The sequence below is a fragment of the Augochlora pura genome, chromosome 10 (genome assembly GCF_028453695.1).
Source record: "Augochlora pura isolate Apur16 chromosome 10, APUR_v2.2.1, whole genome shotgun sequence".
Taxonomy (NCBI): Eukaryota; Metazoa; Arthropoda; class Insecta; order Hymenoptera; family Halictidae; genus Augochlora; species Augochlora pura.
This window is the reverse complement of record NC_135781.1, coordinates 21,610,154-21,622,985: the sequence shown is the minus strand read 5'-3', so window position 1 is coordinate 21,622,985 and position 12,832 is coordinate 21,610,154. Positions and strand designations below refer to the sequence as shown.

The following is a 12,832-nucleotide window of genomic DNA, read 5'->3' as shown; positions in this document are numbered from 1 at the left end:
TGCATCAAGTTAAAATTTCGTCATTTATAATAAATACAATATTAATCTGAAATGATTCTTGTCGCGTTCGCTATATTTACGGTATTTAAATGGTCACTCCACAAAGTGGTAAAACGTTAAAACTGAAAACCATAAGTTATCGACGGGTTACTCGAAAGGTTACAGTCTCAGGAACCGTACAGACGTTGCATCTTACGGGCGTTTCTATCTCAACTTTTTAGGGCATAGTGCCCTTTTATCATTTCATGTCGCGCTCAGCATTACCGATAGTTCACGAAAAGTAGGCACGTTAGCACGAAGCGAATATCATGTATATTTCATTTCATATAATTCCTACGTTGCATATCTGCGAACATAAGAATAATAATGTTGCACGAGCAAAACATGATTATTTTCACTTATACTTCATAATATACTTTATGTGCTAAAAGTATTATGTAACTAATATTTATATCTGTATATTATTTTACAAATAATGCAACTACGTTCTACACGGACCTGGATGTAAACGTTTGAAAAACTATTGAAATACGATGTTAATGAAATACGAAATAATATTACAAGATTGGTTTGACGTCACAGATATCAGTGGAACAAATTATTAACCCTTAGCGCTCCGCACGTTTTTGTACCACTGCCTACCAGCAACTCCGGCACATTTTCACAGCGGAACGAGTTGAGAAGAAGGAGTCTTATTTTAAGTGAGAAGAATTACACGTGCTTGTGAATGTTTTTGATTTTATTTATTTTATACATATGCATCTTCTTCTTGTAAATGAAATGTAAATTTTAAATTTTGTAATTCACCATGCTGCGATATCTTTCTAAACAATCTCTCATGTGCATTCTGGGTTTACTTGAGCAAGAGTCACAGTATTTACTTGTGTGACGTCTGCCATCCCCTTGTTTCCTTGTAGAGCACACAACACAGTCCATTTTTGAACCTTTCCCCATTATGTGCAGTTTTCCGTTTAGTCTGATTTCAGAAATTGATGTAGAAACTCTTGTTCTCTCCTGACGAAAATCTCCTACGAGAGTTGATCGACTAAAATTTTCCTGTATTTTAAATGCGTCAGTGCGTTCTCATTTTTATTGTGCTGTACAGTTTTATACAAGATGTATGAATTAATTATTGACATCTCCATTTCCCAAAAGAATAGTTGGGGCACGTTTTAACTAGAGATAACAATTGCCAACGCTGGGCTCCGCAGCGGAGCCTACGGAGTTACGGAACAAATAACGGATGACTCCGTAGCGGAGCCAACGGAGCGCTAAGGGTCAATCGAGTCAGTGCTTTCCTTAAGTTTTCGGGCTCATTATAAAATATATTAAATACCTATTATATATTCGTAAAATCAATTGAGCAATTAACTACTATTTAATGTAATCCATAAACGATTATTTATTTATAAATATATAAATTTATTTGTAAATTTATCTTTTAACACTTTGCATGGTGTTCTAAATATATTATAAAGAAAGTTCAAATGTCAATAATACTTCAATTTATAGCTTTGAAATGAAAATATGCGTGAAGACTCACGAATACCATGGCACTAAAACGTTTGCCAAAACAATGGTTAATTTATTGTTTATCTGCGTATTGTGGAAAAAAAGAGCACGATAAGAAAATTTGTACGAATAGTGGAAAAGAATGTGGGAAAACACATGATGCATAAACGTCGGAAGATAGTTTGTATTGACATATGAGGATCCTTGAACGACGCCCCCGAAACCTCCGTCGATTTGTAGATGGAACGAGATATATTATTTTAGTTTCGGGTTTACACAGAAAGGTCCTTCGCTTGGTTTATTTAACTTGGCGTTCTTTAACTGTCTTACTTTACCGCGTGCTTCCTCTATTTCCCTTCCGGAAGCTGCACGAACTTTTTCTAACAACACTCTAATCCCACTCGCATTGTTTCCGTGAAATTAATATTTTTAGAATTTCAAGAGACCCTAAAACACTTCCGATCTTCATTTTCCGGACTTTGAATTAGGTTTATTTTAATCTACTTTGAAAAAGATACTTCGCTTAGGAAAGATTTCAAATAAACCGCTTGTTACTGTATAAAAATCTGCAATCTGCTAATTACAGGTAATTGTTTAATGTTATAAATATTTGTAAGTAATATATTTCACCTATAAGCCTTTTTTGTACACTACAATTATTATACTTTTTATACTATAATTATTATACTTTTTACAATACAATTATTATATTTTCTATAATACAATTATATAGTGACGTATTATTCAAGTGTTGAAAATATTTCACACATGTATTACTACCACTTTCTCGTCCATCCTGATCGTTAATGCGTTCTATTAAGGGATATTTGCTACGTAAAATATTCAATAATATATACCTCTTTATAATGTAAACAGGCACTGCTTAAAAAGAACAAAAAAGGAGAATACAAATCAGTTTCAGTAATAAAATAAATACTGACAAAGTCATACCATCTGAAATTGTATTTTGATTTATGTGCAAGTTTTTGTCGGACATATAAATTTTTGCATTGATTTCGATAGTAAATTTCAAAGTATTTATATTGATTTGTAATATTAGAATTTGTATTTTCATATTCAGACTTTTGTATGACATATTTTCCGAAAACATATCCAACATGGAATCATTAAAACGCGAAAGAAAGTGTATATTAATAAAATTTAACAATATTTAATATTTTCAAAGCAATGTTCTTAACGATAAAAGAAGATCGATTGAAGGAAGATCTAGAATCGTAGAAATACTTTATTGGACTAGTACTTATGTTTTGGTTACAATAATGATTAGAATAAAGTGCGTTATCGTGATAACAATTGTTCTTAGAAGTATTAATTAGTAGGTAAATAAATAGTCGATTAATAAGGCACTCTGCAATAAATATAGAATCTGACGTTTGCCGTTACGACGCTGCTGAGAGATGCAGCGCGTAATGTATTTCGTTCGTGAACAGAAAGACATTGTTCTTTTTGCTTCGCTTGTAAAAAAATATTCGTCTCCTACGGATCGAACAGAGAGATTATTAGAAATAGGAGAGCTGCGGCTCATGATTGTGACGCGTTGACATGTTCTGATGTCCAGGGTGGTGGAAATTCTGGATCTCGTGTGCTCCTTGTTGGCCGCGGTACTGATTAGGACTCGGTGCTGTCGAGGATGACACGTTGCAACTGTTGTTCATCAACATCGAAGCGTTGCTGCCTTGAAGAGCAAATGGCCACGACTGTAACGAAAATAATGGAACACAGTTCGTTAACGCATTCTCTTGGGGATCCTTGCATCAACGCAATCTTACGATCAATTTCTCCCTTTTCTAAATCGTGGCGATAATATCTAGACCGTGGAATTTCATACAAAATAAAAAATGGAAATGAAGTAAGAATATACTTCTTCTTTTAATAATTTTGTTAAACCAAAGAAATGATAGTCTACACCTTCCTATTTTTTGCTTATCTATCCTCGTCATAAATACGTAAAATCCACTGTGATAACTAAACTGCGGATCTAAATAAAAATGTACTTTCTTTCTTCTTTCGACAATCTCAATAAATTCCAAATAATGAGATTTTTACAGTCTTCTGTTGTCTTCGCTGTATTTTTCTTACTCGTTATTAGCAACGATGCATCCGGTGATTAAACTGCAGATGATTACGCAAAATTAATAAAAATTAATGATTTACATTATGTTTATAATTGAGAGCAAGAAAAAATTGGGCGTTGATGTTTTTTTCACTTGCTGAAAAAACAAATTAAGAAACTTGCAAACTATACTAACGAATTATACGAAATCGAGCGTTCGACTATCCGAAAATCTCAGAAGTAGTTCTTTGCGATAAAAACTGTCTTTTAACTGACAGAAGCGAAAGTTGAATTATCTTACTAAGCGGTAGGAATAAGACGTTGTTCTTCGAATAACGGAACTAACTTAGAATTAATGGTGCAAAGGGTGGGTAGAAGCTTTGAAAGTGATTTGGTCCACCTGGAGAGACATAAACAGAGAACATCGTCTGCAAAGACGACGTTCGCCGTTGCGACGCCGACTGGATCCACCTGGATCCTTTGTTATTTCATGAAGTCATAATCGTGATACCGAAAATCACGATTGCACGGGGACAGAATGAAAGACGTCATTAAACAGGAATAACTTAATTTCTCAATCGTTTTTAAATCGTTTTTATCTTAAAACAGCTTTTACAAGAACTAATAATAAACGTATTGATTCGCCAATCTTACATTAAGCCCTTGATACAACCTCAGAAGATACAAAAATGCACAGAAAGATACCAAAGTGTTATCTAATAAAATGAAAGATATTTATATTTAACGATGCTGAATTGAACGAAGTCTATAATCAGGCTTTTAGGTCAAGCCAATATAAGACTGATAGGAGAAAAAAAGCAATCCTGAGGTGAATCACGATCAAGATGACACGAAAATATTCATTTCAAAACGAAGTCTTCGAACTAAAGATTCGGAATGATTGCAAGAAATTCAATAACGAATAAACATGCTATAAAACATTTTGATTTATTCTCCGTTTAGACTCAAAATTATTTAACAACTCTGTCTATGTTCAAACGTCTCAAAAACATTATTAAAACAGAGATATGTATCTCTCATTTCTGTAAGACACTAACAGAAAGGCAAACAATCTATTTTCAGCTTATCATAATTTATAAAACTTTCAGAGCATAGAAATCGGTCGCGTAATTTTCAATAATTGCAAAAGATCGATCTTGGTGTATCTTGAATCATACTCACTCTTAAAGGTTCATAGGCATATCTAATTGATAATTCGCAGAAAACTTATTCTCTAGACAAGTCTTCTAAGTAAATTAGTGAAATCATTTAAATGTGTGCATCTGTTTTAAAAATACAATGCACAATTTACAATATTCTTTTGTTGTAGAATAGTAAAGGCTGCCAAAGGTAGAATCCCTACTCCAGAAATTATTTTTCAAAATTAATAATTCCACAAGATTCTATCAACATGTTTTCGAAGAAATAGATTCCCGACAAAACGGCAATCGTTGAAACAAAAATAAAATTCTTTAGCCTTAAACTTACCAATTTCGTACTGTTTCTTCGATGCTTAGTTAAGATTATAAAGATTCTTTCATTGGAAATGATTGAATAAATTTGCTAATTCAACGTCGAAGAGTCTAAATTAATTCAGTCTCGTCGTTCTTATAATTCAACATAAATCGATCACCGTTAGTGTTCCATGTTTCAGTGTTAACGTTTAAATTCTCGTTTCCCGTGAATTACCAAAAAAGTTTTAAAATAAAATCACATATCAACAAAGTGTTCAAACTCTCGGTGAGTATAACAAGACCTCTGGTAATTATGGTAGTCTAAAGATTGCAAAATTATCTATATAAATTATTGCACATGTGATCTATATATATAAATACAATCTTATGACAAATTCTATTTAAACCGAGTAATGATTTCTAAGGTTATATCACTTTATATTTTCTTTAGCCTATTGATAACTCTTTCGCGAATAAATATGCTCGACATGTGGACAGGAGGTTTAAGAAAATTCTGGAAGTAAAAAATGACAAACGAGTCGAATTCGTGATGAAGATTTCATGCGTAATCTACTAAATATGTCGGTTCTCAAGTGATATAATAAAAACATTAATAACTGTGATACTTTAAAGATTACAAAGTTTTGTTTCACGTTATCTCTATATAAATACAATCATGTATCAAAGTTATGTCATTTTGTATTTTCTTTAAAGCATTACTCAATGCACAAATAAGATGAGTTAGATTCAATTATTTTACGAAATAAGTTAGATTTCTTGTACGATAACAGCAAGCAAATGAAGAAGATTTCATACGTAAACTATTAAATAATGGTTTATAATAATGGTCTATTTATGTAAACGTGGAAAACCTTTTATTACGTAGTATACAGTAAAAAATTAAATATGAAAACATATAGAAAGAATTATGCGACAATTTTTGTGCTGCACGTAAAAGTAAAACGTTTAAATGAAGCAGATACGTTTTTGAACAAATCAAAAATATTGCAAAAACAGTTAGAAGTGAAAAACGATCGAACATAAATTAATATGAGTGCTATTCGTCGCTTCTAAATCGAAACAGAATTTTTCTCTTATCAAAGTTTCGAAATGAAGCTAATTGAAGACATACAAGAAACAGAAAGTGTCTCCTTCTATTAGAAGGATCTACTATTAATGTTTAGACTGCCATCATGATACCATATGGAGTAACTAATACCGTACCGTATTTTAAAGAATTGGTAGTTCTTTTTCCTCTGGCTCGATTTGTGTGACAAAATATTTGGGAAACCTCTCATGAGGTTAGATTGTGACCATACCATATATCATATTTCTTACAAAACTATTTTTGCTCGCAAATCGCGCAAGATGAAAGGAAACTATGACTCCGTGTGACTTCATGCTGACAGGCGAAAGATTATGGACGATAAGGTACTAATAAATGTAAAAGTGGAAGAAATCGTAGTACAATGATTTAATTGAGAGTGTTCACTCACCAAGGCCAGTGACAAAGATCTAGTGGTCTCCGAGTGCGCATCTCCGTCGTCCCTGAGGACCGCTCGAAGATGGGCGATGTAAGTCGCGGCCAATCTCAGCGTGTCCAGTTTGCTGAGCTTTGTGTCTGCTGGTACCCATGGCAGAGTGGTCTTCAGCCTGCAGAACGCCTTGCTGAGGACCCTCATCCGAGCTCGTTCCCTGGCATTCGCCGCGTTCCTTGGCGCTCGACTATCCAAATCGTCCTTGTTGTACTTTTCTTCGGACCCGAATTCATCCTCTTCAACATCGAAAGACGGTGTCGAGGCGCGTCGCTTGCGTGGCATCTTCGATGATCACCCTACACCCACGCACCAACCGTCCCCTGAGTTTGCCAATGGCCAGTAGTATCGAAACCTCCCAAATTCGACGAGATCGATCCTAGATCACTCGCTCAACTCGCTGAGTTAACTCGGAATTTTTTAAGCCGATTGATGCGACCAGGATTTAGTGCGCCGAGATTAATCGCGGAGAACACGATTTGAGAATCGGTAATGTCGCGGCGGGTCAAGAGGCTTGCGCGAAACTAATTGTGCTTGAAAACTCTCCGCGAAGTGAGAGGAGAGGAGAGCCGGGAACGAGAGGAGAGAAAAAGCGCGCTGGTAGGGAAGACGCAGTTTTGGGACGCCCCGAAAATCGGGCGGAGCTTTCCGAAAGCGAAAAACCGCTCCACCGGCCTCCTCCCTCGCTTTTCCTCAGACAGTCGTCCAATCGCTCGGCTCTGCGTCATTTGCAGCCACCTGGACTATCCTTTCTTCTATCTTCCAACGAAACACACACACGCGCGCACGCATGTTCGATGCTTTTTCTTGGAGGAAGTCGACCTATGCCCCGTTTCGGCTGTTTCCGGATATCCGTGATGTCTCGCTCCTCGTTTGTATCGATATTTATTGCTACAGAGTTTAGTTCCTTGGAACAAATATTCATCCCTTTTCTATTTCTTCATTGACATTTTTGCTTCCATTCTGCTTCCTTTGCAAAGTGTACTTCATCAGAGATATGAGCACATTGGAAATATTGTTTTACTTATACATAATAATATAATATATAACCTAAATGTTTTAATAATTATGTATACGTTAGCAAACAAATTACAAATTTTGTAGTGTGGCCGGTAAACACAGGGAGCCGAGAAGAATGTTTCGAAAAATTTAATGACATCTTGCTCTATGTTTGACTAAGATCAAACATTCTTCAATATTACATTTTACAAATTAGTTCATCAGAAAATGGATTATTAAATTTTTCAGAAATCTGATGATTCTAATTGGATCTGTTTACCAAACGTAATTAATTTTATAAACATCGACTCTATTCACGAAAGAATTATTTATTTAATCCTCATATAATCACTCATACTGTTTAAGTTCTCCTTCAAAATTTCTCTGTCAATTAGTTTACTGAAATTCGGCATAAAATTTAGAATTTTACGTAAAGTTTGAGTAAATAAATGCAAAAGCATTCATATCTAAATCAATATTAAATCAATATCTACATTTTCATTGCAATATATATTCAATGTTGGATTGTTGGTATGCTGCGCAGTTTAACGGACAATAAAAATCATCTTCAATAATTTCAAGATACAGAGACTACGTAGACATTAATCTATTAATAATTCTGACGAGTTAAAAATAATACGATGATACTTTAAAATTATTTAAATCTTTCTCAACTTTGTCATAATCGGATAAATCCATAGTTATTAGAATTGTAATATCGATCGAAGTATAAATTACAAGTGCCATACATTAAATAGATTTTCAATTTACTATGCATTAAAAGACGATAGAATGATTGAGATTTGCGCGGAAATATATATGTTTATTTAAAATCGAGATAGAAGAAGATGTAACTTATAATAATTTGATTTCAGTACGACTGTTATTTTCTCCTTTCCACAAATTTTTTCTATTCAGGTCTTCACCCAGAAGGAAATGACTAATCTATTAATCCAGTTAAGATCCATGTGAACGGGCTGTCAACCATTTCGTTGAAAGGAGGATTCGAAATGGATCCTGTAACACGAGGTTTGCGGTGACCCCCGTGGTCCTGCTTAACATCCTGAAGAACGAGCTGACTTATTGCTCTACAAATTTGTGAAAGTTCCTCCGCAATTCGACACCTTTCCATGTAATTGGCCATCGCCTCTTCTCAGTAAAAAAAAAAACATTACAAGATCGATTTGCATGTCACCCAGAATTTCCCAAACTCGTATCCTCCCGTACAAGATCTTAATCTACTAAATCCAATTTTATTATTTAAAATCTTATCGAATCATAATCTTTGTCCCGATCAAATTTATTAACACTGACTTTACTCCATTTAATTTATTCAATAAATCTACTTCTTCGAGCATGTATTATCATACAAATCATTAAAAATCCGAATAAATATATCTTTCTTACATTTATCAAGTAATATAAAATAGTTGCTTTTGGTGTTTTGTAAACTTAGTGTTAATCAAGAACGACCTTAATTAACATATTTCGTCAATAAATAACAAGTTTTACAATTTCGTTACCGTAGAAGTTACGTTTCCAGTGGTTTACATGCGTCAGTTATGAGTTTGTTAAAAATTCTTATGTCTAGCAATTGCGATATCGTGTTTAATTCGAACTTAACACGTCTCATGTGCTATACATGGCTACATGTCTTCATTTAAATATTATTTCGAAACATAATTTAAATAATTTCAATCCTGGAAGTGCCATAATTATCAGCAGTTTTGCTATGATTCCTCTTAGGGGATATTCGAGTAGAAAGGATGAAATATCATGCAACATGTTACAACTTCATATAAATGATATCCATAAAATTAATTCAATGTTATTTACGTGAAATATACAATCGTGATCGTCACCTACAGTGAGTCACGAAAGTATTCGAACGCTCTAAAATAAAATGTTTGACGCGAACAAAATAGGAGACCCATTACGAATTACACAATATTTTTATTTCTGTAGTAACATATACGTATCACGGCTATATATGTTAAATTTCAAATGTCTACAATAACGTGAACAATACTTATGAAAGATTTGTTGCCAACACCAGCTAAACGGACGCCACAAAAGTATTCGAACGATCGAATACATAAAACAATCCTTGAATTCGACAAATTGTAAACATTGAGTCGTTCAGTTGATGTTACACACTTCCCCTGTTCAGTACTGCGAGTGTTAAGAAGATTGTACAATTTGTATTAATAATGTGTTCAAAAAAGTCCGAAACTAGCATCATTGATAGAAAATTGATAATTAAGTGGCACAATGAAGGCAAGAGCTATGCCGAAATAGCACAGTTATTAGGGAAAAGTAAATCTACTATTTACTACATACTAAAAAAAGTAAAGACCACTGGAGTTCTTCAGAATGAAGTCCACTCAGGCCGGCCAAAGAAATTAACGAGAAGCACATATTGTTAAACAGTGGATGATATATAACGTACCCCACATTTTAGAAACACCTCCATAAAGTCCGGATATCAATCCCATTGAGCACTTATGGGCAGAAATTAACAGACAACTAAGTAAATATAATATTAATTCCAAGGAAGAATTAAAAACAGCAATTTTTGATGTTTAGAATAAAATAGGAACAGAAGTAACAGAAACTTTGGTTGACAGCATGCAACGACGTTTCCAAGCCATAATAAGTGCTCATGGAGGACCGACAAAATATTAAAAATCTACATTTATGCAAAAAATATATTACTAATTTAATCGTTCGAATACTTTTGTGGCGTCCGTTTAGCTGATGTTGGCAATAAATCTTTCATAAGTATTGTTTACGTTATCGAAGACGCTTGAAATTTAACATGTATAAGCGTGATACTTGTATGTTATTACAGGAATAAAAATATTTTGTAATTCATAATGGGTCTCCTATTTTTTTCGCGTCAAACTTTTTATTTTAGAGCGTTCGAATTCTTTCGTGGCTCAATGTACTTCTGATGCTTATGTTGAACGTGTTGATGGATAATTTTCTATCGAGAATATCGATTTTTATCAAAATAAATTTTTATTTGTTTCATAAATGAAAAGACATTCTTTCTATAGCTTAGATTTTTATTATTTTATCACACCGCTTGTCTGAAGGATTACTACATAGTAATTATAACATTTTACACTGGGGTACTGTTATTCAAAATTTATTTGTGTGGTGATGTTGGTCATGCTTAGTTCGCTCGTGTTGTTGTTGGTTCTGGTCGTGGTGTTGTTGTTGTTGTTGCTGGTGGTGGTGTTGGTGGTGCTGGTGATGTTGTTGGTAAGTTAATCAAGCAATTGTCCTTTTCTTCACGAATGGTCCAATCGCATACTCTCAGATCAGGGTTGAAATAGAGTCCTTCGGGACATTGCATCAGGAAGGGATGTCCACTCTGGCATAAGAAGTAGGTTTTGCAATCTTTCGGGTTCGGAAGTAAAGTCACATCCGGTCCATTTTGTGGTGGACACTTGGCAGCTACTGTGACCTCAACAACGGCCACGGCAACCAAAATGCTAACAAAGATCGCACCGAAGCCTAGAAATAGAAGTAATCACTTCTTTTAGTATCAATTAGATTTATGGACTATTCTACCAAAAGATGTTCGATTGAGATCGCGTTTGATTTCTTCTTCATAAATGGTAAATAGAAACACTTGTATAACTGAAAAGTATCGATGTATTCCTTTTAACGTTTTTAAATTATTGAAATGTAGGAGCCTCTGTATTTAGCAATTAAATGACATTATTTATTTAGTATAAAGAACCACAGTCTACTTGCAAACAAAGAGATGAAGATTTCCTAATATAATCAAATTCCCGTTTACATTTCTATCAGTGGGCTAGTCGCGCATTAAAACATTCTATCGTTGATATCTGTCACTATTTCACTGCGAATCGCACATAACAGAACACTTGTTGAATAATTGCAATTAAATTCGATGAAATATTTCCATGAAAAATTTGCGAAAACCTTTTTATAAGTTGGCATTGTCCACTGGAAGAGTTTCCAATGCAGAAATTGCTATTTATCAAAATTTCAATTTCCACTTGATCTATTTTCTTCATTTTCAATCTAACTATTTAAAATTTGAAGATTGTTGGTGAAACTGCATTTCGAAATCTTAATAGTGAAAAAAAAACGAAAAAAGCTTTACAAAGATAGCTGTGAGCCAGAATAGAAAATTATGTTTTATAATTTGGCATATTAAATATTTATGTAGATCCGAAGTTCGGCCGTAATGGACAGCAATGGAGATTACATTTATTTAAATAGATAATATTATATTAAATAACTCACCACGCATTGTGTTCAGCCTTTCTGACAATGTCCTTAGCACAACTCGCTGTTATGATTGTGGATCGTCACGAAAGTCCCTTTTATATACGCCGTTGTATATTTTTATTGCTGCAAGTCGATATCTATTAACAATCTTATCGCACTCAAAGTAGCGATCGTATGATACACCTTACAAGAGGCAAATACTATATCAGTAGTTTAATAGATTGATAAGACGGTCAGTTATTGCAATGTTACTTTCAATGAATTTCATTGTATCTGAAAATATCTGTTATACCGCTTCCAGGTATCACTCAACTGATAATAATGAATACTGGGGCTGAAGAAAGATATTAAATACGAAAGAGTAAATAGAATGTAAATATTTCTTTCCTCTGTGTAGTTACATATGGAAATGTGAAATAATTATTGAAATAAAATATAGGAAAATAATATTTCACAGAATAGTACTTAGCATAATGGTATTGGAACTAATAGCATTGCAAGTAAGAAGTTTCTGTCCTTTAGCTTCTTATAGTACCATTTACTTTTTACTATTTTTTACTATTTACTAGTACCAGTACTTTTATCGATAATATAGGGCATTTATATCGTTTATAAGTGACTGAAATTATCGGTAACATAAGTCGTTTATTTTCTATATAAATATATATTATATAAGTTATTAATTTACTTTGTTTGCTTTAAAAAGCGTACACTTTTCGAACATACTATCTTTTAATGAATTTTGTTGGGGTATTAATATTATTATAGTAAATTATTCGAATAAAAGATCGCAAATGACAGTTGCGAAATAGCTTTACTTTTTAAAATTTGTGTATCTTATTCTCTATTCATTATTTTTTACATTTGAATCCAGGTATAGCATTTCCGATCGTATTTTCTTAGGTTTTCTAAAAATAGTATTTGCTTATGCAAATATGTCAATGATTACTATTTTATATCAAACTATTTCAAATTGTCCCAAGCCCTCA

At 33.5% G+C, this 12,832-nt stretch overlaps 2 protein-coding genes across 2 annotated transcripts; both read right to left on the bottom strand.

Annotated features, from left to right (window-relative positions):
• Positions 1-2,849: 2,849 nt before the first annotated feature.
• On the bottom strand, positions 2,850-7,059 carry Hlh54f (basic helix-loop-helix domain-containing transcription factor HLH54F). Its single transcript, XM_078192693.1, has 2 exons — positions 6,537-7,059; positions 2,850-3,230 (listed from the first exon to the last, which is right to left on the bottom strand). Exons 1-2 carry the CDS (start codon positions 6,858-6,860, stop codon positions 3,033-3,035), a joined length of 522 nt encoding a protein of 173 aa, XP_078048819.1. The 5' UTR covers positions 6,861-7,059; the 3' UTR covers positions 2,850-3,032.
• A 3,517-nt stretch (positions 7,060-10,576) lies between these two features.
• On the bottom strand, positions 10,577-11,966 carry LOC144476284 (peritrophin-1-like). The gene is made up of 2 exons (XM_078193007.1): positions 11,859-11,966; positions 10,577-11,096 (listed from the first exon to the last, which is right to left on the bottom strand). The coding sequence occupies exons 1-2, from the start codon at positions 11,863-11,865 to the stop codon at positions 10,753-10,755; spliced, it is 351 nt and encodes a 116-aa protein (XP_078049133.1). The 5' UTR covers positions 11,866-11,966; the 3' UTR covers positions 10,577-10,752.
• Between the last annotated feature and the right edge of the window lie 866 nt (positions 11,967-12,832).